General features: G+C 42.6%; 1 protein-coding gene across 1 annotated transcript in view; it reads left to right on the plus strand.

The window, feature by feature from the left end:
- The window catches only part of LOC120997543 (calpain-13-like), an 83,776-nt gene that overhangs the window by 24,233 nt on the left and 33,530 nt on the right, over positions 1-26,013 (plus strand). Inside the window, exons 10-17 of the mRNA XM_040427634.1 lie at positions 3,835-3,920; positions 8,486-8,560; positions 9,374-9,534; positions 10,531-10,682; positions 16,498-16,700; positions 17,893-17,920; positions 20,266-20,316; positions 24,090-24,147. Of these exons, the coding sequence (XP_040283568.1) occupies positions 3,835-3,920; positions 8,486-8,560; positions 9,374-9,534; positions 10,531-10,682; positions 16,498-16,700; positions 17,893-17,920; positions 20,266-20,316; positions 24,090-24,147 (814 nt within the window). The remainder of the gene's footprint in view (positions 1-3,834; positions 3,921-8,485; positions 8,561-9,373; positions 9,535-10,530; positions 10,683-16,497; positions 16,701-17,892; positions 17,921-20,265; positions 20,317-24,089; positions 24,148-26,013) is intronic.

Below are 26,013 nucleotides of genomic sequence, written 5' to 3' on the forward strand. Positions count from 1 at the left end.
CGGGCCCATCCATCTGGCCCATCAAGACTCACTCTCATTTCATCAGTCCATAAAACCTTAGAAAAATCAGTCTTGAGATATTTCTTGGCCCAGTCTTGACGTTTCAGCTAGTGTGTCTTGTTCAGTGGTGGTCGTCTTTCAGCCTTTCTTACCTTGGCCATGTCTCTGAGTATTGCACACCTTGTGCTTTTGGGCACTCCAGTGATGTTGCAGCTCTGAAATATGGCCAAACTGGTGGCAAGTGGCATCTTGGCAGCTGCACGCTTGACTTTTCTCAGTTCATGGGCAGTTATTTTGCGCCTTGGTTTTTCCACACGCTTCTTGCGACCCTGTTGACTATTTTGAATGAAACGCTTGATTGTTCGATGATCACGCTTCAGAAGCTTTGCAATTTTAAGAGTGCTGCATCCCTCTGCAAGATATCTCACTATTTTTGACTTTTCTGAGCCTGTCAAGTCCTTCTTTTGACCCATTTTGCCAAAGGAAAGGAAGTTGCCTAATAATTATGCACACCTAATATAGGGTGTTGATGTCATTAGACCACACCCCTTCTCATTACAGAGATGCACATCACCTAATATGCTTAATTGGTAGTAGGCTTTCGAGCCTATACAGCTTGGAGTAGGACAACATGCATAAAGAGGATGATGTGGTCAAAATACTCATTTGCCTAATAATTCTGCACGCAGTGTAGAGGCGATGAGGAGCATACCTCTGGACTTGCGTTACAGCATTCCACCATGTCTTAAATGTCAGATTCTTGCAGACCAGTATAAAAAGTCTCAGTACACCCTTCAGCTGAAGGTTGGGGAGCGGCAATGGCCTGGCACCTGACGCTTCAGAACCTCATGAATTTCAATTTATAGTGTATTGCAGAATTATTTATACCATATAGCATTGCTAACAGATTACTTTATGCATGGAGTTGTTATTTGGTTACTATAGGGAAGTATTATGTACCCTTTTTTTTGCCCTATAAGACGCACTCCCCCCCCCCAAATGTGGGAGGAAAATGGCAGTGCATCTTATGGTGTGAATGCTGCATGCTGCACTGCGCGGTCGGAGGTGTATCAGCAAGGAGGGAGGAGGAGCTGGGGGCCAGCATCTAGTTTTGTAATGGTTGTGGGGTCCGGTGCAGTCACTGTATTCTATTGCACCGGGCCCCGCTCACTGTACTAATCGTATCTAACTGCAAGCAATGTTTAACTATAGAATATGTTCAATCCAGCAGCCTGTACTTAAGTCCGTAGCAGGCAGGAGGCTGGGCGGGCGGGCGGGCACTGGCAGTGTAACTCACTACGTCACGTGCCTGCTCCGCCCACTTTATGAATGAAGCAGGCGGCGCGGGCACGTGACGTAGTGAGTTACGCCCGCCCAGCCTCCTGCCTCCTGCCTGCTATGGTCGTAAGTACAGGCTGCTGAATTGAAGATATTCTATAGTTAAAAATTGCCTGCAGTTACTGTAGATACGATTAGTACAGTGAGCGGGGCCCGGTGCAATAGAAAACAATGACTGCACTGGGCCCCGCTGCCATTAAAAAAACTAGTGTAGATGCCAGCCCCCACCCCCTGTATTGGAGGTCATTCACAGTGGCTGACACTGTTATGGGGGGGGGGGATCTGTGGATGACAAATAGTATAAGATGCTATTTATCTGTCATCCACAGATCCCCCCATAGCAGTGTCATGCCATCCACAGATGCCCCCATAACAGTGTCAGCCACAGACCCCCATAACAGTGTCAGCCACAGACCCCCATAACAGTGTCAGCCAAAGACCCCCATAACAGTGTCAGCCAAAGACCCCATAACAGTGCCATCCAGAGACCCCATAACAGTGCGTCATCCACAGATCCCCCATAACAGTGCGTCATCCACAGATCCCCCATAATAGTGTCATTCACAGGCTACCATTAGTTCAAAGCCCACGAAAGCACACCTTTTGGTTCAAAATATTTTTTTTCTTATTTTCCTCCTCGAAAACCTAGGTGCATCTTATGGGCCAGTGCGTCTTATAGGGCGAAAAATACGGTAAGCACTGTGACATTGTCCTTAGATCAGTTTATATAAGGAGCTTTAAGTCAGTATTCAACTTTTTTAAGCCCCCCTTCCCCCCCCCCTCCCAGGGGCTTGAATATGCTATCTTCAGATCATTATGCAATAAAGGTTGAATTTGCTATATTCTTATGGGGCCCTGCCACCTTCAGGCCCCCTTAGAACTACAACTGCAAAAGCATGGGTTTCTACAGAGACCCACCCTATCTCAGACAATGATTGGCTCCCCCGATCGCTGCATGGGAGAGCCACCACAGACGCCGTAGTCATAATTGATCATGGCATTTGAGGGGTCAAATGTCTGCAATTGGTGTTATCGCCAATCGCACACATTAGCCACTGGTGTATTTTCTGTGTAAAACAGCAGAAACACGGCAGCTATGGCGTCGGTTCCACTCTTTAAAGACCCATCTGTCTTACGGGCCGCAGATGTCGTGAATGGGTTAACATAGGCACAAAGAATGTACAAACACAACGCTGTCCAATCACTCCAGCAACAAGTGAGTAATATACACATGAAAATTAACCCGTTCAGGACCAGACTGTTTTCCATTTTTTCGTTTTCTTTTTTACTCCCAGCCTTCCCAGAGCCATAATTTTTTTTATTTTTCCGTTCACATAGCCGTATGAGGGCTTTTTTTTTTAAGGACAAGTTGAACTTTCTAATAGCATGATTTACTATTACATAGAATATAGTGGAAAGCTTGAAATCTGCCAAAGTTTTATGCGTTTTGTTTTTACAGCGTTTTCTATGCGGTAAACCAGACCTGTTACTTTTCTTCCATGGGTCACTACGATTACAGCGATACCATATTTATATAGTTTTTCTTGTGTTTTAATACTGAAAAAAATGCAAAGTTTTTTTGGGAAAAATAATTATTTGTTTCGCCATATTAAGACCCCCATAACTTTTTTTATTTTCATGTGTATTATCTATGTGAGGGCTCATTTTTTGCAGGATGATCTGTAGTTTCTATTGATTGTGTGCTCCTGAGTTTTTGAGCTCCCAGATGCCGTGGTCATAACAGGCAACCGGCGGCAATGACGCCAGCTGCGCTCGCGAGCGGACGCCATATTTAAATACCCGACTTCCACTGTAAATTTATGGTGGGTGGTCGGAAAGAGGTTACGAGCCACATACTATCAGTCACATTCGCAGTATGTACATACTGGGTCACTGGGTGTAAAGCAACACGCTTGTGAATCACATCAACATATATAGCACGCACAAAGTGTTGAAATATGCTGGCGAACACCTTATTAAAACACCAACGTACAATAACAATGTCTTGACCACGGATCATCGTAAGTGGGGCTATAGGGATTTAGGAAATCTCAGGAATTTCGGAAATCGTATTCCGATAAATATGGTTACAGTTCTACCCCAGCAGCCTGATTACTTACACGATGGTGAGACAAAGCCCGATGTCATCAATTGTTATTACTACATTTTTGGCCTTTTTTTGAAGGAGTTGGACTGGAGTCAGAGCAGGAGTTGGACATTGGCTTGCCGACTTCACAGTCCTGGATAATGCAATACAAAGCAGCAGTGCTGCTGACTATAGATGTGGCCGGGGGTCCAAGTTGTGTGAATAGCATAAGGGGAAACTTTGAAGAGGAAGCAGCGCTTGCCCCCTTCAAACGGCTGATCGGAGTCGAGACCCCACTGATCTAATATTGATGACCTATCCCGAGGATTGGTCATCAATATTACTCCACTGCACAACCACTTTAATCCGCCCCCGTATAGATATATAGTAATACTTATGTCTTTTCATAGGTTCCCTTTAGAGATACCATTGTGAAGCTCATTCGAGTATGGAATCCCTGGGGGTATGGAGAATGGAAGGGGGACTGGAATGACAGGTAACGTACAATGGGGGAACTTACTGTGAGGATCTGGGGTTTTGGGTCATATTAATCACCTGGGCAGGATAACGATGCAACTTTCTTTACTCTTCCATCCACAATCATACAGAAAATGCAGATAGACGGCCCAGATGAGCTGCACCAGTCCACAATATCGCGAGCTGGACCTGTAGTTCCATTGCCCCATACCAGGCTCTACCCACTGTCTTCCAACTTCTAGGTTGTCCCACAGCTTTAGTATCTCCCGCCGGTATCTTCTGCAGACACTGCTGATGCTTATACACCACAAACTAAGCACATGGATCCAACTTCAACCAGCAACAACTACATCATCACCCAGTCAGTGTCCTAAGTACCCTAATGCCGCCCCTAACTGTGCATTGGTGGATGTATTTCCCTGAGGCCGAGCCCCTCATCTAAGACTACACATGAGACCCGATGTGAGGATAGCACCACTGGGTCTACCCGTCACCACCCACATAATGGGAATAGTGGCTGTGAGGGCAATGGCTTAATTGAGGCCCCCGAGACCCTAACAAGGCTAATGGGATCATTGTTTCACTCTAATTACTAATCTCACGCCTGGCCTTATGTGCACATAGGGTCCGGCCAGCATGTCGCACCTCATGGCTCCAGGATCTGGGCGAGCATTGCATGGGTATGTATGGACTGTGTCTCCCACTGAGCCCCTTCCCAATTTCCCATGAAGCCACAAGGTCTGGAGGTTGAGGAAGTCCAGGTGGAAACCCCTCTTAACCTCCGTTTCCAGTGCTCTATCCGGATCCATTACCAAAGTTTATATACTCCTTAAATTACCAGAAAAGGAATGCACCTTATAAACCACAACAATAAAGCTCAACGTATACCAGCTGTGGATTCTGCTCTAAGTGGGGAATACAGGGAGACTTATCAATAGTATGCATTCAAAAAGGGTACAAAGTGCCCAAAAGGAATCAAAATAGAGGATATGGTATGATACGATTGGCACTATTTGTAAGGCACCACACCATAAAAATGCCAAACATACATAAAGAAACTCATCCGCAGGGGAGAATGGTCTAAAACCCCTCCTCAACTATTACAGAAGTAGGTGTGAAACCACTGTGTTACCCAACAGATTAAACTTTGGGCTAATTCTAAGGGCATTACTTAGAGATCCGCTGGTATTCACCCTTTAACCCCTATACAGGGATCTAGACTTTGCTGCAGGGGAACCACCAGGGCACTACTTCTTGGAGTAGTCTCCATGTGGTTAGCTGCAGAGAAACATGAGTCAGAGACACCGATGCTGGGCTCCAAGGAATCAGGCAAAACCATAGTCAAGGACAGCACAAGGTCAGGGCAGGCAGATTATGAGCAAGCAGTCTGAGGTTAGGACAGGCAACAAACATTCAATACAGAGATCAGGCACAGGTCAGGTCAGGCACTGGAATCAGGCAAAACCATAGTCAAGGACAGCACAAGGTCAGGGCAGGCAGATTATGAGCAATCAGTCTGAGGTTAGGACAGGCAGCAAACATTGAATACAGAGATCAGGCACAGGTCAGGTCAGGCACTGGAGAGAAAGAATCCAGGATTTGGGCAGAAGTCAGTATACAGGCAGACATATGATTACAACACCAATAGAAGTATATGTGGTTCAACAATAAATAACAAGCTAATCACACATCTATCATGATTATAGAATCAAATTTTTATTAAACATGTATTACAGACATGATTGGCATACACAAATAAATTAAAAACAGTTAAAAAGCATAATAAAGTGAAAAAAGTATTTTTAGGGAGGTACTATAAAGTGCAGATTAAAGAGTTCATAAACGAGTATTATACACATAGACTGCACAAAATGTATTTGCCAAGCATCTCTAATTTATTAGCATTAGCATTAGCATTACAATACGTTTTTGTACTTTATTTGGTTTGCAGAGAGCTGTTGCATTGTATGTTTTGTGTTTCTAGCCATAGCGGCGTGCACCTGCGCATTGGGATGTGCTGACCAACCCCCTTTTTTGTTTCCCATACACAGACTAATAGTATGGCTATGAAAAGTACAGATCAAATAACATGTGAAAAAAAAAAAAAATGTAAGCTTGAGAATGCTGACAGTGAAACGCTCGTCGAGGCGTAGTGGTGGTCTGACCTGAGGCAGGGACATAATAATTTGGTTAGTATTATATAGATATTTGCCTATATACTTTGTATTATACTGGATCACTTATATATACAGTGCTGCCCATAATTATTCATACCCCTGGCAAATTTTGACTTAAAGTTACTTTTATTCAACCAGCAAGTAATTTTTGACGGGAAATGACATCGGTGTCTCCCAAAAGATAATAAGAGATCCCCTGGTACAAGAGGCATGTACAAGAGGCATTATTGTGGAAAAAATAACATTTCTCAGCTTTTATTTACATTTGAGCAAAAAGTGTCCAGTCCAAAATTATTCATACCCTTCTCAATAATCAATAGAAAAGCCTTTATTGGTTATTACAGCAAACGCTTCCTATAATTGCAGACCAGCTTTTTGCAGGTCTCCACAGGTATTTTTGCCCATTCATCTTTAGCAATGAGCTCCAAATCTTTCAGGTTGGAGGGTCTTCTTGCCATCACCCTGATCTTTAGCTCCCTCCACAGATTCTCAATTGGATTCAAGTCTGGACTCTGGCTGGGCCACTCCAAAACGTTACTGTTGTTGTCTGCTAACCATTTCTTCACCACTTTTGCTGTGTGTTTTGGGTCATTGTCATGCTGAAATGTCCACTGGTGCCCAAGGCCAAGTTTCTCTGCAGACTGCCTGATGTTGTCGTTGAGAATCCTCATGTATTGCTCTTTTTTCATGGTGCCGTTTACTGTGATTAGGTTCCCTGGTCCATTGGCTGAAAAACACCCCCAAAGCATTAGGTTCCCACCACCATGTTTGTTTGGGGATGGTGTTCTTTGGGTTGAAGGCTTCTCCTTTTTTACACAAATGAAGGAAACATCATTGTGTCCACACAATTCAATCTTTGATTCATCTGACCATAACACAGAAGACCAGAAGTTGTCTTCTTTGTCCAGATGAGCTTTTGCAAAGGCCAAGCGAGCTTTTGTGTGCCTTATCTGGAGAAGTGGCGTCCTCCTTGGTCTGCAGTGTGCAGTGTCCGTTGGATTGTCTGCCTTGAGACATTGCCACCAGCAGAGCCCAGATTCACCAGGATGGCCTTGGTGGTGATCCTTGGATTCTTTTTCACCTCTCTAACTATCCTCCTGGCCAGCACAGGTGTCACTTTTGGCTTCCGACCACTTCCTCTGAGATTTTCCACAGTGAGGAACATCTTGTATTTTTTGCTCAAATGTAAATAAAAGCTGAGAAAAGTTTTTTTTCCACAATAATGCCTCTTGTACATCGTCTTATTATCTTTTGGGAGACACCTATGTCATTTCCCGTCAAAAAATTACTTGCTGGTTGAATAAAAGTAAATTTGCCAGGGGTATGAATAATTATGGACAGCACTGTATATATATATTTTTTTCTTTCACATGTTATTTGATCTGTACTTTTCATAGCCATACTATTATTAAATTTAAGGGTTCGCTTACTTTTCCCCCCTCTTCAATTACAGGGCATTTTATTAGTAATCAGTGCAGAAATCAGAGAATGACAAAGGGTTCACTTTTTCATCCTGTCCTGTGAATCTTTACGCAAGACATTGTGTTTGTCTAGTTCGAGTACACACTTGTAGTCAGCTCACCTGACTTCTTAATTGTGCTCCTCTGGGTGCATGGAAAATAGCTGGAAAGCTTCGAACATGAAGAAAAGAATATCCAGCACTCCCCGTGAGCGGTGTAACATCTTCTATACTTTATTTCAAAACATCAACATGGAAACATCTTAAACATCTTTGCTTAGGCTATTTTCACACTAGTGTTATCAGTTGTTTTGCAATGCCGGATCCGGCACTAATGCAAGTCAATGGGAATTAATGCCGGCATTCTGGCGACTGATCAGGCATTTTAGACGGACATAATATTGCAGCATTCTGCGGTATTATGTCCGGCCAAAACGCCTGACAGTGACTGAACGGAAGGCATACTGATGCAAACTGAACGGATTTCTATCCATTCAGAATGCATTAGGATATGCCTGATCAGTTCTTTTCCGGCATAGAGCCCTTTTGACGGAACTCTATGCCGGAAAAGAATAACGCTAGTTTGAAAGTAACCTTACGCGTTTCGATCATAAGATCTTAGTCATGGAATGTGTGACTACGATCTTATGATCGCAACGCATAAGCAAAGATATTGAAGATGTTTCCATGTTGATGTTTTGAAAGTGTAGAAGATTTTACACCGCTCACACAAGTGCTGGATATCCCTTTCTTCGATGTGTTGGTCTATAACCGAAAATAATCAGAACACCGGAAACCAGTTATTTACAAAGGGTTCACTTACTTTTTCTTGCAAATGTGTGGGATTTTGCACAGTGTGTGGGTATCTGGATTTATACATAAGGTGAAAACTGTAGTAGAGCACAAAAATCAAAAAAGGTTCATAATTTTATGTCTCCCTGTCATTAGGTGCCCCTTATGGAAGGAACTCAGCGAGAAGGATAGACTGAAGCTGCTGAGGATCGGTGAAGATGGAGAGTTTTGGTACGGTTTATTTACAGTCTGCTCCATTCAGCTATTTTGCCATTCAGTTCTGGGTCCATTCTTAGGTTGTGTCTGGTATTGCAGTTTTTTTTCCACTGAGCTGAATACGGCTGAGCTGCAATACCATGCACAATGTGCGGACAAGAGTGGCGCTGTTGGAAAAAACAGCCATGTTTTGTAATTCTGCAGCCTTTTACTATCGACACACATGGCTCACCAGATGAGGTCCATGCGATGACCCTATAGCAATGTGATGACGCTAACTGCCTGCATAGAACATCAAAAGCCAGGTCAATGTGGCTGCTAAAAGGGTTTAAATGAGGGTGAGGGTGTTAGAACTAACACAATTCACATCCATCTTCAGTGAGCCACAAACCACCTAGGCCATGGGCCAATGTAGCTGCCACAGGGACCCAAGCATGGTCTCAAAATGGTCTCCCTATGGAATACTACCTACACTAGAAAATGTTACTCCTGGTTTCCACATCATGACTCAGTCAAGATCAGGAGACGAAGCTTCTCTACCATAATACCACAGGTACTTCCAAAAGCCTGAAGAACCATTGCTGTGGGCCCAACAGGCCAACAACCTCCATTAGACAGTATTCCCACTATACGAGCTAAAACATTGATCAACCCCACAACAAGTCACACAGTACTGTGCCGAAAGTCATCACGAGTCCCCCAATGGTCGACACTATATGTAGGTATTAATATTCTGGTTCCAAGTACAGAAAGTTCCACACTTGGAACATCGGATAGCGGTGAGAAGTCCTGAAGTTTTGACCTTGGCTATACTTTGTTTCTTTTCAGGATGTGCTGGGAGGATTTCATTCAAGAATTTTCCAGACTTATTATCTGCAGTCAAGTTCCTGATTTTTTAGACTGGGGGGATCAACCCAAGAAATGGTACAGAAAAATGTTCCAAAGCCGATGGACAAAAGATAGCATGACTTGGAATAAAATAGATACAGGTAATTCTCTAGTTCAGTGGGTGCATAAGGCTAAGTTCACATCTCCGGTAACCTGATCCAGCAAAAATGCCAAATCCTGCCACTCATGCCGAAAAGCTGCCAGATCCGGTGAACTCTGGGAGACTGTTCTTAGCTGGATCAGGTTACCAGAAATGAACTTTCCTATATGAAGAAATTTTTAACTCGTTTCTCTCCTAGGGGGACTTGAATTTGCAATTTGTTTTAAATTGAATTTACTAGCATCCTATTACACCCTGCACAGGTAGGGCATAATAGGAGTCCTAACATGGAGGTTGTGGAGGGGCTTCACAAGGCACTGGCTGTCAGGACAACTACTCGACATCTGCAGTTGCAGGATAGTGGTGGGCAGAGGGAGACCTCTCCCTTTGTCTGACCACTTAGATGCTGCATACGTGGGGTTAAATGGTCGGGATAGGAATCATCTCTGATCCGGGCTGCTGCAGGCAGATGTCACTGTTTAAGGGCTCATGTGAGCACAAATATTTTTTGTCTGCATTGGATTCTGAATTTTTGCAAGTTGGATGCGGAGTCTGACACATTCACTTCAGTGGGGCTGCAAAAGATGCGGACAGCACATCGTGTACTGTCCGCATCCACATGTCCGTTCTGTTGCATCTGCAAAAATATTGAACATGTTTTATTCTTGTCTACATTATGGACAAGGATAGGACTGTTCTATTATGGGCTTGACGTGCTGTTCTGCAAAATGCGGAATGCACGCGGCCGGTATCAGTGTTTTGCGGACCGTAAAACAACCAACGGTCATGTGCATGCGCCCTGTATGGCGCTCCATGGACTCCTCACACACCTGTGATATACATGTAGGTTAAGGTGTGGAAAAGCATTAAGAAGTGGTAGCCTTATTTCTGGCTGTAATACCAGACATAACCCATGGACAGGACTGGCGCTGTTTCTGACTGGAATACTTATAGTATTATTTCCTCCACCTGTAATAAGTTATTGCATCCCCTTTAGATTTCTTGAACAGCAATCCTCTGTACAACATAAAGGTGACCGGATCAGACAAAGTCAAGAGTGGAGAAAATGTGGTCATATCTGTCATGCAAAATAGCCGGAATCGGCAGAAGGCTGGTGATTGGCTGCCGATCGGCTTCTTGCTGTTTCAGGTATGTGGAGCGTCGCTGGGTGATTGAGATGTGTGTAGAGGAGGGCGACAGGCGATGAGGCTAGTGATCATTTATGAATGGACGGGGGTGACAGGAGATACATACAGTCAGGTCCATAAATATTGGGACATCGACACAATTCTAACATTTTTGGCTCTACACACCACCACAATGGATTTGAAATGAAACAAACAAGATGTGCTTTAACTGCAGACCGTCAGCTTTAATTTCAGGATATTTACATCCAAATCAGGTGAACGGTGCAGGAATTACAACAGTTTGCATATGTGCCTCCCACTTGTTAAGGAACCAAATGTAATGGGACAATTGGCTTCTCGGCTGTTCCATGGCCAGGTGTGTGTTATTCCCTTATTATCCCAATTACCATGAGCAGATAAAAGGTCCAGAGTTCATTTCAAGTCTGCTATTTGCATTTGGAATCTGTTGCTGTCAACTCTCAAGATGAGATCCAAAGAGCTGTCACTATCAGTGAAGCAATCCATCATTAGGCTGAAAAAACACAACAAACCCATCAGAGAGATAGCAAAAACATTAGGCTTAGCCAAAACAACTTTTTGGAACATTCTTAAAAAGAAGGAACGCACCGGTGAGCTCAGCAACACCAAAAGACCCGGAAGACCACGGAAAACAACTGTGATGGATGACCGAAGGATTCTTTCCCTGGTGAAGAAAACACCCTTCACAACAGTTGGCCAGATCAAGAACACTCTCCAGGAGGTAGGTGTATGTGTGTCAAAGTCAACAATCAAGAGAAGACTTCCCCAGAGTGAATACAGAGGGTTCACCACAAGATGTAAACCATTGGTGAGCCTCAAAAACAGGAAGGCCAGATTAGAGTTTGCCAAACGACATCTAAAAAAGCCTTCACAGTTCTGGAACAACATACTATGGACAGATGAGACCAAGATCAACTTGTACCACAGTGATGGGAAGAGAAGAGTATGGAGAAGGAAAGGAACTGCTCATGATCCTAAGCATACCACCTCATCAGTGAAGCATGGTGGTGGTAGTGTCATGGCGTGGGCATGTATGGCTGCCAATGGAACTGGTTCTCTTGTATTTATTGATGATGTGACTGCTGACAAAAGCAGCAGGATGAATTCTGAAGTGTTTCGGGCAATATTATCTGCTGATATTCAGCCAAATGCTTCAGAACTCATTGGACGGCGCTTCACAGTGCAGATGGACAATGACCCAAAGCATACTGCAAAAGCAACCAAAGAGTTTTTTTTAAGGGAAAGACGTGGAATGTTATGCAATGGTCAAGTCAATCACCTGACCTGAATCCGATTGAGCATGCATTTCACTTGCTGAAGACAAAACTGAAGGGAAAATGCCCCAAGAACAAGCAGGAACTGAAGACAGTTGCAGTAGAGGCCTGGCAGAGCATCACCAGGGATGAAACCCAGCGTCTGGTGATGTCTATGCGTTCCAGACTTCAGGCTGTAATTGACTGCAAAGGATTTGCAACCAAGTATTAAAAAGTGAAAGTTTGATTTATGATTATTATTCTGTCCCATTACTTTTGGTCCCTTAACAAGTAGGAGGCACATATGCAAACTGTTGTAATTCCTGCTCCGTTCACCTGATTTGGATGTAAATTCCCTCAAATTAAAGCTGACCGTCTGCAGTTAAAGCACATCTGGTTTGTTTTTATTTCAAATCCATTGTGGTGGTGTATAGAGCCAAAAATGTTACAATTGTGTCGATGTCCCAATATTTATGGACCTGACTGTAACTCTGATTATACAATCAATAATCGGGGCAGAATTCAATGTATCCGCCGTTTAGTTATACAATGTATCCGCCATTTAGTTGTACAATGTATTCGCCATTTAGTTAAATGTTACATTGATTATATCGATTGCGCTCATTGCTCACGGCTCTGAAATTTATAGCCAGAGGTACAGAGGGGATTTGTTTTTCGCTACTGTTAATGTGTTTTCAAACAGATGTGAACTGAGGCTGAATTCAGATTATACACTCACTTATACAAATGAGCCTATACACATACAGTCCCATATCCATACTGTATATACATACCTAGACATACACCTATACCCATACAGTAAATACACACATACCCATACATACATATCCATGCAGATATCCCCCCCCCCATATCTACAAACTCCTACATACACACATATGGTACCCATACACACATACCGATGCATACACACATACTCATACATTCACTACCACAAACACATACATGTACGCATACCTATGCAAACACACATGCTCATACATTAGCACAAATACATACACACATACCCATACAGTTTATTTTGTAGCTATAGGTTTGCATTGGAAGCGTCTAGGAGCACCCACATAATCATACACAGACACGTGCACACACATATATACACTGCTCAAAAAAATAAAGGGAACACAAAAATAACACATCCTAGATCTGAATTAATTAAATATTCTTCTGAAATACTTTGTTCTTTACATAGTTGAATGTGCTGACAACAAAATCACACAAAAATAAAAAAAAAGGAAATCAAATTTTTCAACCCATGGAGGTCTGGATTTGGAGTCACACTTAAAATTAAAGTGGAAAAACACACTACAGGCTGATCCGACTTTGATGTAATGTCCTTAAAACAAGTCAAAATGAGGCTCAGTAGTGTGTGTGGCCTCCACGTGCCTGTATGACCTCCCTACAATGCCTGTGCATGCTCCTGATGAGGTGGCGGACGGTCTCCTGAGGGATCTCCTCCCAGACCTAGACTAAAGCATCTGCCAACTCCTGGACAGTCTGTGGTGCAACGTGACGTTGGTGGATAGAGCGAGACATGATGTCCTAGATGTGCTCAATTGGATTCAGGTCTGGGAAACGGGCGGACCAGTCCATAGCATCAATGCCTTCGTCTTGCAGGAACTGCTGACACACTCCAGCCACATGAGGTCTAGCATTGTCTTGCATTAGGAGGAACCCAGGGCCAACCGCACCAGCATATGGTCTCACAAGGGGTCTGAGGATCTCATCTCGGTACCTAATGGCAGTCAGGCTACCTCTGGCGAGCACATGGAGGGCTGTGCGGCCCTCCAAAGAAATGCCACCCCACACCATTACTGACCCAATGCCAAACCGGTCATGCTGGAGGATGTTGCAGGCAGCAGAACGTTCTCCACGGCGTCTCCAGACTCTGTCACGTCTGTCACGTGCTCAGTGTGAACCTGCTTTCATCTGTGAAGAGCACAGGGCGTTAATGGCGAATTTGCCAATCTTAGTGTTCTCTGGCAAATGCCAAACGTCCTGCACAGTGTTGGGCTGTAAGCACAACCCCCACCTGTGGACGTCGGGCCCTCATATGACCCTCATGGAGTCTGTTTATGACCGTTTGAGCAGACACATGCACATTTTTGGCCTGCTAGAGGTCATTTTGCAGGGCTCTAGCAGTGCTCCTCCTGTTCCTCCTTGCACAAAGACGGAGATAGCGGTCCTGCTTCTGGGTTGTTGCCCTCCTACGGCCTCCTCCACGTCTCCTGATGTACTGGCCTGTCTCCTGATAGCGCCTCCATGCTCTGGACACTACGCTGACAGACACAGCAAACCTTCTTGCCACAGCTCGCATTGATGTGCCATCCTGGATAAGCTGCACTACCTGAGCCACTTGTGTGGGTTGTAGACTCCGTCTCATGCTATCACTAGAGTGAAAGCACCGCCAGCATTCAAAAGTGACCAAAACATCAGCCAGGAAGCATAGGAACTGAGAAGTGTCTGTGGTCACCACCTGAAGAACCACTCTTTTATTGGGGGTGTCTTGCTAATTGCCTATAATTTCCACCTGTTGTCTATCCCATTTGCACAACAGCATGTGAAATTGATTGTCACTCAGTGTTGCTTCCTAAGTGGACAGTTTGATTTCACAGAAGTGTGATTGACTTGGAGTTACATTGTGTTGTTTAAGTGTTCCCTTTATTTTTTTGAGCAGTGTACATTCATAGGGCTAACCTTGGCAGTGTATGGTCATACAGGGTCCATTAGATGCACCTCATGAAGGACGATTCTTTTGACCACAAATCTGCTCTTTAGTCATTGTATCGCACTGTTATCAGGTCATGGTATGGGGCTGTTTTTGGTCACTCTGTTTGCATTATATGAACCGTTTATAATATACAATACAGCCAGGTGTCAACCGCATTTTTACCGTTCGGGGGTTCAGTAAGGGGCACTGTTACTATGTGGGCTCTCTACAGGGGTACTTTTACTGTGTTGGGATGTAAATTAAGGGGGGCACTATTACTGTGTTGGGTAGCATGATCATGTTGGGACACTTTTGCACTCTTACTATGAGGGGGGCACTATTACTGGCTGCTAAGAAGGCACTTTTTAGGGGTATTATTACTCTGTAAGAGGAGTGAGTGGGCATTATTGGTGTGTAGGGGCAATAAGGAAGTATTAGTACTATGTGAGGCCCAGAGATGGGCATATATGTATAGGGAGCTATTACAGCCCGGGGCATCTGTCTGGGACACCATTTTTTTAGGTGGAGAAACTGTAGTTATGCCACCACTAGATCTGAAGTACAGTATTTGGGTCTTTACTACATAGCACGTACAGAAATGTGGGCCTTGGCACAGTATTGGGGCATCAGCAAATAAAGTAGCATAAGGATGTGAAATATGTGGATAGGGCGGATTTATTCCTACTTGATTTCTATCTGGTTTCTGAGACGACATGGAGAGGTGAGCTTTTGAGATCTGTTCAAATGATGCCGTGCTGCATGGTGGCTGTTGTTGCTGTGGGTTGGTGGGGTCCAGTGCCAATGACAGTAGGGGTGCTGTTGAGCTGCTGGGTCTTGTTGCTGGTTGTGGCAGTGGTGTGCCAAATTAGAGACCCACTTAAAGAGTCCACCTGGACGTGGTGAGTGGCCCATGCATTTAGATTTTTATAGAATTTGAGTTTTGGGAAAAACTTCAGCGAATTTTGATTCTACAAAATAGATTCAATTATCTCTAATTATAGATTTCTATAATCATTATTGTTTATAATTCTTATTAGAAGTAGTATTTTATTTTACTAGTACTATTTTATATTATTAATATGTAATATTCATATTTTATTTAATTATTTTATCATTACTTTTTAAATATTAGTAGAAATAGTAGTATTTTATATTATTTGTATGCTAATATTCATATATGAATATTACTACTTCTCATTATTTTAGTAGTATATTATTATTATTATTACAGTAGTAGTATATTATACTATCATTCAATCTTTACTACATTATTTTTATCTTATTATTAATATTAAAATTATAATTAGTATTATTCATATTTTACTATCTTTTATTATAACTTTTGATTACTAGTATTTTAATTTATTTTATGTTAATATTCATATATTATTATAATTAGTTTAAGTGACTATTATTATTATTAATAGTATTTACTATTATTTTTACATAATAATAATAATAATAATAATAACATTGTATTAATAGTAGCCTATGTTATTTTTTATGTAATATTATTCAAATTTCATTAAATTATTTTTATTATTATTACTACTTTTTAATTATTATTAGTGTTTTATTTATATTTTACTATTGTTAATATATTTTGATTATTATTATTATTATAAGCAGTAGCGTTATTTTAAGCTTATATTCATATTTTATGTTAAGATTTGTATATTAGGATTACATTATTAATCAGATAATATTTTGGTACCATTCTAATATTCTGTCTTATACCTGTTGCCTTGTTATTACTAATATACTTTTAGATTATAACTTTATAATGCTGACTCCACTGTCCTCACACTTCACAGCTCCCAGACTCTGAAGACAAACCTCTCAATTCAGTCTTTACTCTGGAGCAAATATCCTCAATAACTTCCTTCAAGAAGCACTATGTCGTCAAAGCATTCAACTTGGCGCCAGGGAGATATGGCGTCATCCCTTACACCACACAGAAGGAGCACGAGTCTTCATTCCTCTTTCAGGTTTTCCTGAAGAGTGACGACTGCACTGAGTATGTCAACTCACCCTGCTTCACACCTAAGCTAGAAGCTGAGCTTGGATCCAAGTTGTTTTTCCACTTTAAAAATCAAATACCGAAGTTATTCACTGAAGTCTCGCGAGACTTCGCGAATAACTGACATGTCTCGTCGGAGGCCGTACATTTATCTCCGTACAGCATTATCTCCGTACAGCATTAATCTGAAGTTTTCAGCAAAGTCACTTCGGATCTAGGATCCAAAGCTCACTTCGCTCATCACTAATGGCAGCACATGGAGCTTGTATGGCAGCACATGGAGCTTGTATGGCAGCACACGGAGCTTGTATGGCAACACACAGAGCTTGTATGGCAGCACAAGGAGCTTGCATGGCAGCACACGGAGCTTACATGACAGCACATGGAGCTTTTATGGCAGGTTCCATGTGCCTCCATATAAAATTAGGGACCAAAGGATCTACAATATGGTCCATACTTCTATAGTGAGTACAATTAGGATACTCCTGTATGCAGTGAGCTCCCCCTAGTGGTAGTCATGTAATTGATCTGTAGTTATATAAAAAGTGAATGTGGATTGTGACCCCTACTGGAAGAAGGGTCGCTGGAAATTCAAGGTCAAAACATTGATCTTCTGTATTGTACAAGCCAACACTCTCCAAAGTGCGGTAAAACTGGAGGGTGCCTTTAATGGGATCTGTCACCAGGATATTTACTGGTAAACTGGGTACCATGCCCTGTAGGGCTAGCTCAGCTAAATATATTGAGATGTCTAGGCAGGAACCTAGCAATGCCAATAAGGAAGGAGAGGGAGGGGCTAGCTGTAAAAGCAGGAGGAGGAATGGTGCACAGATCGGCTTGGGCCCACCCTCTGTGCTCTTAACAGCTCATTTACATACATAATTACAAGTACAGTTCCTGTAGAATGAAGAAACAGATTGCCAAGTTAAAGGTATTATATTCAGCGGAGTTAGACCTACAAGACAGTATGCCCGATTTATCAGCGAATTTCCTGGTGACAGATCCCATTAAAGGCTCCTTTCAGTTTTACCGCACTTTGGAGGCTGTTTGCTTGTTCAATACAGAAGATCAATGTTTCCAATTTTTTTTAAAAAACATAAATTATTATAAAGGGTCGTATAAGTATCTTGACATTTTTCTTGCACTTTTTTGGTTTGTTTCTAATCCGTTTTTCATTGCTTTATCTTAGTGATATGGGTTCTCAACAGAGTCTTAAGGTAGGTATGACTGAGCTATGTACTATGTAAATGTAAAATACTATTGATACGCATACAAGGTCGTAGCTACGGTGGAAGTAGGGGAAGCGGCTGCTATGGGGTCCGAACTCAGAAGGGGCCCATCCCGCAGGAGGCATGGGCGGACTGGGAACTTGAAGTGGCACTGGAAAAAAATACTTAAAGTGTCCCTGTTTTGTAGTCAGGTCCAAATTGATGGAAGGCAGGGCCAGAAATACCATATGTGCCAGATTATACCGCTCCAACAGAGCCAAATACCGCAGTCCACCACAAAATACTGACAGCAGCACAAAATACATCCCCAAAAACTTCCACTGGACGGCCGCGAGGGCTCAGGCGGCCCCCTGGGCATTTTCCAGTTAAGGTCTATGGCCAATCCGCCCCTGGCTATGGTGGAAGTGGCTGCTATGGGGTCTGAACTCAGAAGGGTCCCACCAAAGAGGAGGACTAAAGCATTTTGTCAGGGCCCCCTTAACAGTACTATACAATGACATTATATACAGTGACACTATATATGGTAACATGACATACAGTATATACAGTCAGGTCAATAAATATTGGGACATCGACACAATTCTAACATTTTTGGCTCTATACACCACCACAATGGATTTGAAATGAAACTAACAATATGTGCATTAACTGCAGACTGTCAGCTTTAATTTGAGGGTATTTACATCCAAATCTGGTGAACGGTGCAGGAATTACAACAGTTTGCATATGTGCCTCCCACTTGTTAAGGGACCAAAAGTAATGGGACAGAATAATAATCATAAATCAAACTTTCACTCTTTAATACTTGGTTGCAAATCCTTTGCAGTCAATTACAGCCTGAAGTCTGGAAAGCATAGACATCACCAGACACTGGGTTTCATCCCTGGTGATGTTCTGCCAGGCGTCTACTACAATTGTCTTCAGTTCCTGCTTTTTCTTGGGGCATTTTCCCTTCAGTTTTGTCTTCACCAAGTGAAATGCATGCTCAATCGAATTCAGGTCAGGTGATTGACTTGACCATTGCATAACATTCCACTTCTTTCCCTTAAAAAACTCTTTGGTTGCTTTTGCAGTATGCTTTGGGTCATTGTCCATCTGCACTGTGAAGCACTGTCCAATGAGTTCTGAAGCATTTGGCTGAATATGAGCAGATAATATTGCCCGAAACACTTAAGAATTCATCCTGCTGCTTTTGTCAGCAGTCACATCATCAATAAATACAAGAGAATCAGTTCCATTAGCAGCCATACATGCCCACGCCATGACACTACCACCACCATGCTTCACTGATGAGGTGGTATGCTTAGGATCATGAGCAGTTCCTTTCCTTCTCCATACTCTTCTCTTCCTATCACTATGGTACAAGTTGATCTTGGTCTCCTCTGTCCATAGGATGTTGTTCCAGAACTGTGAAGGCTTTTTTAGATGTCGTTTGACAAACTCTAATCTGGCCTTCCTGTTTTTGAGGCTCACCAATGGTTTACATCTTGTGGTGAACCCTCTGTATTCCCTCTGGTGAAGTCTTTTCTTGATTGTTGACTTTGACACACATACACCTACCTCCTGGAGAGTGTTCTTGATCTGGCCAACTGTTGTGAAGGGTGTTTTCTTCACCAGGGAAAGAATTCTTCGGTCATCCACCACAGTTGTTTTCCGAGGTCTACCGGGTCTTTTGATGTTGCTGAGCTCACCAATTCGTTCCTTCTTTTTAAGAATGTTCCAAACAGTTGTTTTGGCCATGCCTAATGTTTTTGCTATCTCTCTGATGGGTTTGTTTAGTTTTTTCAGCCTAATGATGGCTTGCTTCACTGATAGTGACAGCTCTTTCTATCTCATCTTGAGAGTTGACAGCAACAGATTGAAAATGCAAATAGCACACTTGAAATGAACTCTGGACCTTTTATCTGCTCATTGTAATTGGGATAATGAGGGAATAACACACACCTGGCCATAGAACAGCTGAGAAGCCAATTGTTCCATTACTTTTGGTCACTTAACAAGTGGGAGGCACATATGCAAACTGTTGAAATTCCTACACCGTTCACCTGATTTGGATGTAAATACCCTCAAATTAAAGCTGACAGTCTGCAGTTAATGCACATCTTGTTCGTTTAATTTCAAATCCATTGTGCTGGTGTATAGAGCCAAAAATGTTAGAATTGTGTCGATGTCCCAATATTTATGGACCTGACTGTACGTGTAGGAAGTGGACAGAGTGGCTGCAGGGCCTGGTCTGACAGAGTGATCTTGACCAGCCACAGGACTGGGGGGTTGTACAGGAGGAAGGGGTTGTGAAGAAGTTGCTTTTAGTTTTCTTTATTCTTGCCTTTTAGGGATTGGAAGTGCCTACACATGAAACTATCTTCAAAAATTATGCCACCAAGGTAAGTTTTCATTCCCACCTTGAACTAGATTTTCAAGATGATCCAGTACACCTTGGTTTTGGGACTCAGTTATGGAGAGGGGATAATTTGAGATGTCACATGACCATATCTGTCATATAGCAGCATAGCTAATGCCTCTGCAAATGCCTGTAGGTGATGAAATGCTGCCTAAAGCCACCACCCAGCGGGTCTCACCACATATGACCTACCCTTGGCGCTGTCATAGGATGGCAGCTTTACAACATGTCAATTAGTCAAATTTCTTAGGTTAACATTTTGAAAAAGTTAGAAAATATGCAGTGGCCGGGCTTGGGGTGGCCCCAATGCTAAGCTGGGTCCCCCCGGACACCATTGAGGTGTCACCATGTGTTGCTGCTCTCCGGAAGGGATGGTAAGGCGTGGTGCACCCCAATAGGAATTAAGTCCAGAGAGTCAGGGTCTGCGTTGACCAGGGTGCTTCTTTACTGGAGGAATTCAGATGCAAAACAATACAGGTGAGGCATAGGTCTGGCTTCTTCAGTCTCCTCCCTGGAAGAAGAAAGGTTTGATGCTGAGGAAAGGCTTGAGCTAGCTGTCCCTCTCTCTCTCTCTCAGAAGGCTGACATCCTGGTCAAGGACCCACGGTCTGTAGCTCGGTAGTCTGGGTGGCTCCTTGGTCACAGGGCTGGTGACCCATGTTCTGTGGCTCAGCATCCCTATTTCAGGGTCTTCTTCTGATCACTCATGCAGGCTGGCATTAGTCTCCCCACAAAGCACTGTTCCCTAACTGCAGAACACTAGGAGTTCTGACTGTTCTCCTTATACAGTACAGACCAAAAGTTTGGACACACCTTCTCATTCAAAGAGTTTTCTTTATTTTCATGACTATGAAAGCATCAAAACTATGAATTAACACATGTGGAATTATATACATAACAAACAAGTGTGAAACAACTGAAAATATGTCATATTCTAGGTTCTTCAAAGTAGCCACCTTTTGCTTTGATTACTGCTTTGCACACTCTTGGCGTTCTCTTGATGAGCTTCAAGAGGTAGTCCCCTGAAATGGTCTTCCAACAGTCTTGAAGGAGTTCCCAGAGATGCTTAGCACTTGTTGGCCCTTTTGCCTTCACTCTGCGGTCCAGCTCACCCCAAACCATCTCAATTGGGTTCAGGTCCGGTGACTGTGGAGACCAGGTCATCTGGCGCAGCACCCCATCACTCTCCTTCATGGTCAAATAGCCCTTACTTTCAAAGTTTTCCCAATTTTTCAGCTGACTGACTGACCTTCATTTCTTAGAGTAATGATGGCCACTCGTTTTTATTTACTTAGCTGCTTTTTCTTGCCATAATACAAATTCTAACAGTCTATTCAGTAGGACTATCAGCTGTGTATCCACCTGACTTCTCCTTAATGCAACTGATGGTCCCAACCCCATTTATAAGGCAAGAAATCCCACTTATTAAACCTGACAGGGCACACCTGTGAAGTGAAAACCATTTCAGGGGACTACCTCTTGAAGCTCATCAAGAGAATGCCAAGAGTGTGCAATGCAGTAATCAAAGCAAAAGGTGGCTACTTTGAAGAACCTAGAATATGACATAATTTCAGTTGTCTCACACTTGTTTGTTATGTATATAATTCCACATGTGTTAATTCATAGTTTTGATGCCTTCAGTGTGAATCTACAATTTTCATAGTCATGAAAATAAAGAAAACTCTTTGAATGAGAAGGTGTGTCCAAACTTTTGGTCTGTACTGTATATAGTTTTAGCTAGACTAGAACCTTCTAGTGGGAGGGGTGGAGTGGAGTGGAGAAGCTCAGCACAAACAGTTACAATGTTACCACTCCCGTCTGTCATAGACTAACATTAGAGCTTCAGTGATACTCACTGGCAATGACAGAGCAGATTTTCCCAGACAAAAACAAGTTTCCAGACATAACAGAGCTAAAACCAGACATTGAAAAGGTCAGACTGTTTGGGTTTGGTGGTAAACAACGTCTGGCTTATCCATCCAAAAACATGCTCTTCTTCAAAGTATATGGCAGTTGTGGAAAATTACCAGTTTCTCAGTATTCATTAACCATTTCCACAGAGCCTTGCAAATACAGTGATAATGAACAGGATATATATGACAACATACATATAAAATGCACTAACACAGTAATAAACAGTATAAGTTAACTCTTTCAAGATAAATAAAGTAAGACTTAACTATGCATAGGGAAAATAGGCAAATGTCCAAACGTCAAAGTACCCCTTGCTCCAGGGCACTACACATAAAACATTGGCCATCCTTGGTCAGCCTTGATAAATCTCTCCGATGGTGCTTTTTGTGGCCCTGCAGCTGCACAATGCCAGTCAGGGGTTGGAGGGTAAAGAAAGTCACAGCTGTACAATATTAATCAGACAATGCCACAGTTGAAACATGGCAATCCGGGACTGGAGAGGTGATAAAGCCAAAGTTGTATAATGCCAGTCAGAGGCTGGAGTGGAGAGAAAGCCACAGGTATATAATGTCAATCAGGGGCTGGAGTTTTGAAAAAGTCAAAGTCAATGTGAGGCTGGAGAGATGAGAAAGCCAAAAGGTGCATAATGTAAATCAAGGCTATGTTGGAGAAAAAGCCACCGCTGCACATAGGGTCGTATACAGATTGGATGAGGCTGTATAGCAAAACTTAGTATGGGCCCCCCTGCCTTGTTAGTTTTCTATTAAATCATACCAATATCCTATAAGTTGACATTTTTTTTATAACGTGGAAGAAATTGTAACAAAAAAGTTATTTAAAAAAGTCATCCTCCACTTTTCACCATTTTTTTTAACTTCTGTGTCGGAAAAAGTGGAATATGTGCTTTATAAATATGGTCCTCACTCTGACCACCATATTTCTTAATTTATTACCAGACAATTGGTAAAAATAATAAATCTATTTCTTTTATGTCACAGCAGCCACCACTAGGGGGAGCTCAGTGCATAGGAGTTTATACAGTTACCATTTACTAGAATGGAAGCTGAAATCTGTTTGGCATTCATGTCAGGAAAATAGGAAGGGGTTCAGCTTTGGCCATCCTTCCCCCGGGCCCTGTAGTAGTTGCATGGTCTACCTCCATTAAAGGTGTGCCTCTGGCTGCACAATGTCAATCAGGGGCAGGAGTGTAGAGAACACCATAGCTGCACATTGCCAATCAGGGGCTGGAGTAGAGAAAATGCGGTAGCTGCACAGTGTCAATCAGTGCCACCACCATGAGACATGAATTAGTGTTGGGGGGTAATGAGGTTGGCTGTTCTTTCCTTTAATAGTTGATACCATAGGTTCCCATAAAAAAAAAACCTTAACACTACAGGATATGGTGTGGCAATACCAGTTTGTAAAAAGTTTTTCCCAGGGAATGGACTGCCAGGTTGGGGTGGTAGATCTTGTACAGCCTGTACTAATCCTATTCCCATTAAAGTCGTTGTCCAGGACTGGAAAAACATGGTTGCTTTTAGCAGCTCAGCCCCGTACACTTCAGTGGAGCACATGTGTAATACCAGACACAACCCATAGATAGATGTGGTGCTGTTTCTAGAGGCACCAACATCAATATTCCACATGTTTGTGGCAGGTGGAGTTTCATATAGTATCCATGTTTTGAACTGAGATGGTCAGCGAACTCCTGGTGTGAAGTGTAGATTTGTGACTTTAACACAAAAAATTGGCACTAAAGCATTCATGAATCTGCCCCCCATGGGTGTATTGAATGTGATTAATTATAGAATGTTTTTAATTTAATGATTTATTCTCTAATAGGGATCCAAATTATACTCCTGGGATTTAAAACGACTTCTGAATGACATTGTTAGAAAAGGTAAGACTGAGGGATGGATGATAGAGGGATAGATAGATACTAGTCTAAATTTGCTTACCGAAATGTATCTTTCCTTGAGTCCAAAGGCAGCACAACACAAAGGGTTAATGCCTTGCTCCTCCTATCTAGGACAGAAGATAAATTATTAGTAAATCAGACTAATTAACCCCCCCCCTCCCTATAAAGGAGTGCACACCCACTAGGTAGATGTGTTTTTTTGCAAGCAATGTCTTTTTCAGGGAGGGATATTTGTTCTGCCTTTGGACTCAAGGAAAGATACATTTCGGTAAGTAAATATAGACCTTTCTTATCGTCCTTCAGGCAGCACAACACAAAGGGACCTGAAAAGCAGTATTAAACAAGGGGAGCAGAAGATTTCAATTACTTACGGTAATTATTTTTTCCTCTAGCCCCCACAGCGACATGTAACAGGAGGATACCCCGCCTCCCCCAGGGACAGTAAACAACATGGAGATCTTTAGAAAGTCCCCTCCCCTTACCTGCTCCAGTAAATAACCGAGAAACTCTGGAAAGGATGCAACATATTAATATATTATCAAATTTTAACAAAACATGAACAAGAATATTTTCCAACAAAGAAAAAATTCAATATAGAAAAAGCAAAAAAATAATGGGGGGGGGGGGGGAATTCCCCATGCCGCTGTGGGGGCTAGAGGAAAAACCAATTACCGTAAGTAATTAAAATCTTTCCAAACGCCCCCACAGCGGCACGTAATAGGAGGAATAACAGAGAAGCTCTAAATTAGGGGGGGGACTACCACAGATAACACTCTGCGAGCAAAAGATAGCTCTATTCCTTAACACATCTAACTGATAATGCCTAAAAAAGGTGGAAGGTGAGGACCAGGTGGCTGCCTGGCAAATCTGTTCTAATGGAACATCAGTTGATTCAGCCCAAGATGCTGCTACCGACCGAGTTGAATGGGCTTTTAGACCTGCTGAGGATGAGACTTTCTTTGAGTCATAACACAGCAAGATTGCAGATCAGATCTAATAGATGTTCTGAAAATTGAACAAACAGTCTGTCCGTCTTTCTGAAGTCCTCCGTGGCTTTAAGGTAGGTCAGTACTGCTCTTCTCACATCTAGGTTATGAAAACGTCTTTGTTCCTGACTGCCAGATGGAGAACCAAAGGATGGAAGAGATACTTCCTGTAGACAGTGGAACTTAGAGACCACCTTGGGCATAATAGAAGGAGAGTGTTTTAATACTATTCTATCATCTCTGATGGTTAGATAAGGAGGTCTGCACAAAAAAGGCTTGTATTTCCCCCACCCTTCTAGCCGTGGTAATAGCTATCAGGAAAACTGTTTTGAAAGTAAGCAATTGTAAAGATATCTCCGGTAAGGGCTCAAAGGGACTGTCTGTTAAGGCAGATAATACCAGGTTTAAATCCCAAGAGGGAACAGTGGGCCTGACCATGGGTTGTTTTCTCCAGGCCCCTTTCACAAATCTTTTGATGAGGTCCACTTCTGCCAGTTTAATATCCAGAAAGACACTTAGAGCCGATATCTGGACTTTAATTGTGCTAACTCTAAGACCCTTTTGTAGACCCGACTGGAGAAACTCCAGAACCTTAGCGATCATAAAGGGGCCCCTGATATCACCATCTGTAAATTTAATAAATAACTGCCAGATTCAGTTATAGATCTTTGATGTCACACTTTTGCGGCTATAGAGAATCGTGGAAATTACTGCATCGGAGAGGCCTTTTTCTCTTAATAATTCCCGCTCAGGTTCCACACTGCTAGCTGAAGTCGAGTTGCCCTGGGATGCCAAACTGGGCCCTGGTGAAGGAGATCCGGGACATCCGGTAGTAGACAAAAGTCCCCTGCTGACATCTTCA

Source organism: Bufo bufo, chromosome 4 (assembly GCF_905171765.1).
Source record: "Bufo bufo chromosome 4, aBufBuf1.1, whole genome shotgun sequence".
NCBI classification, from domain to species: domain Eukaryota; kingdom Metazoa; phylum Chordata; class Amphibia; order Anura; family Bufonidae; genus Bufo; species Bufo bufo.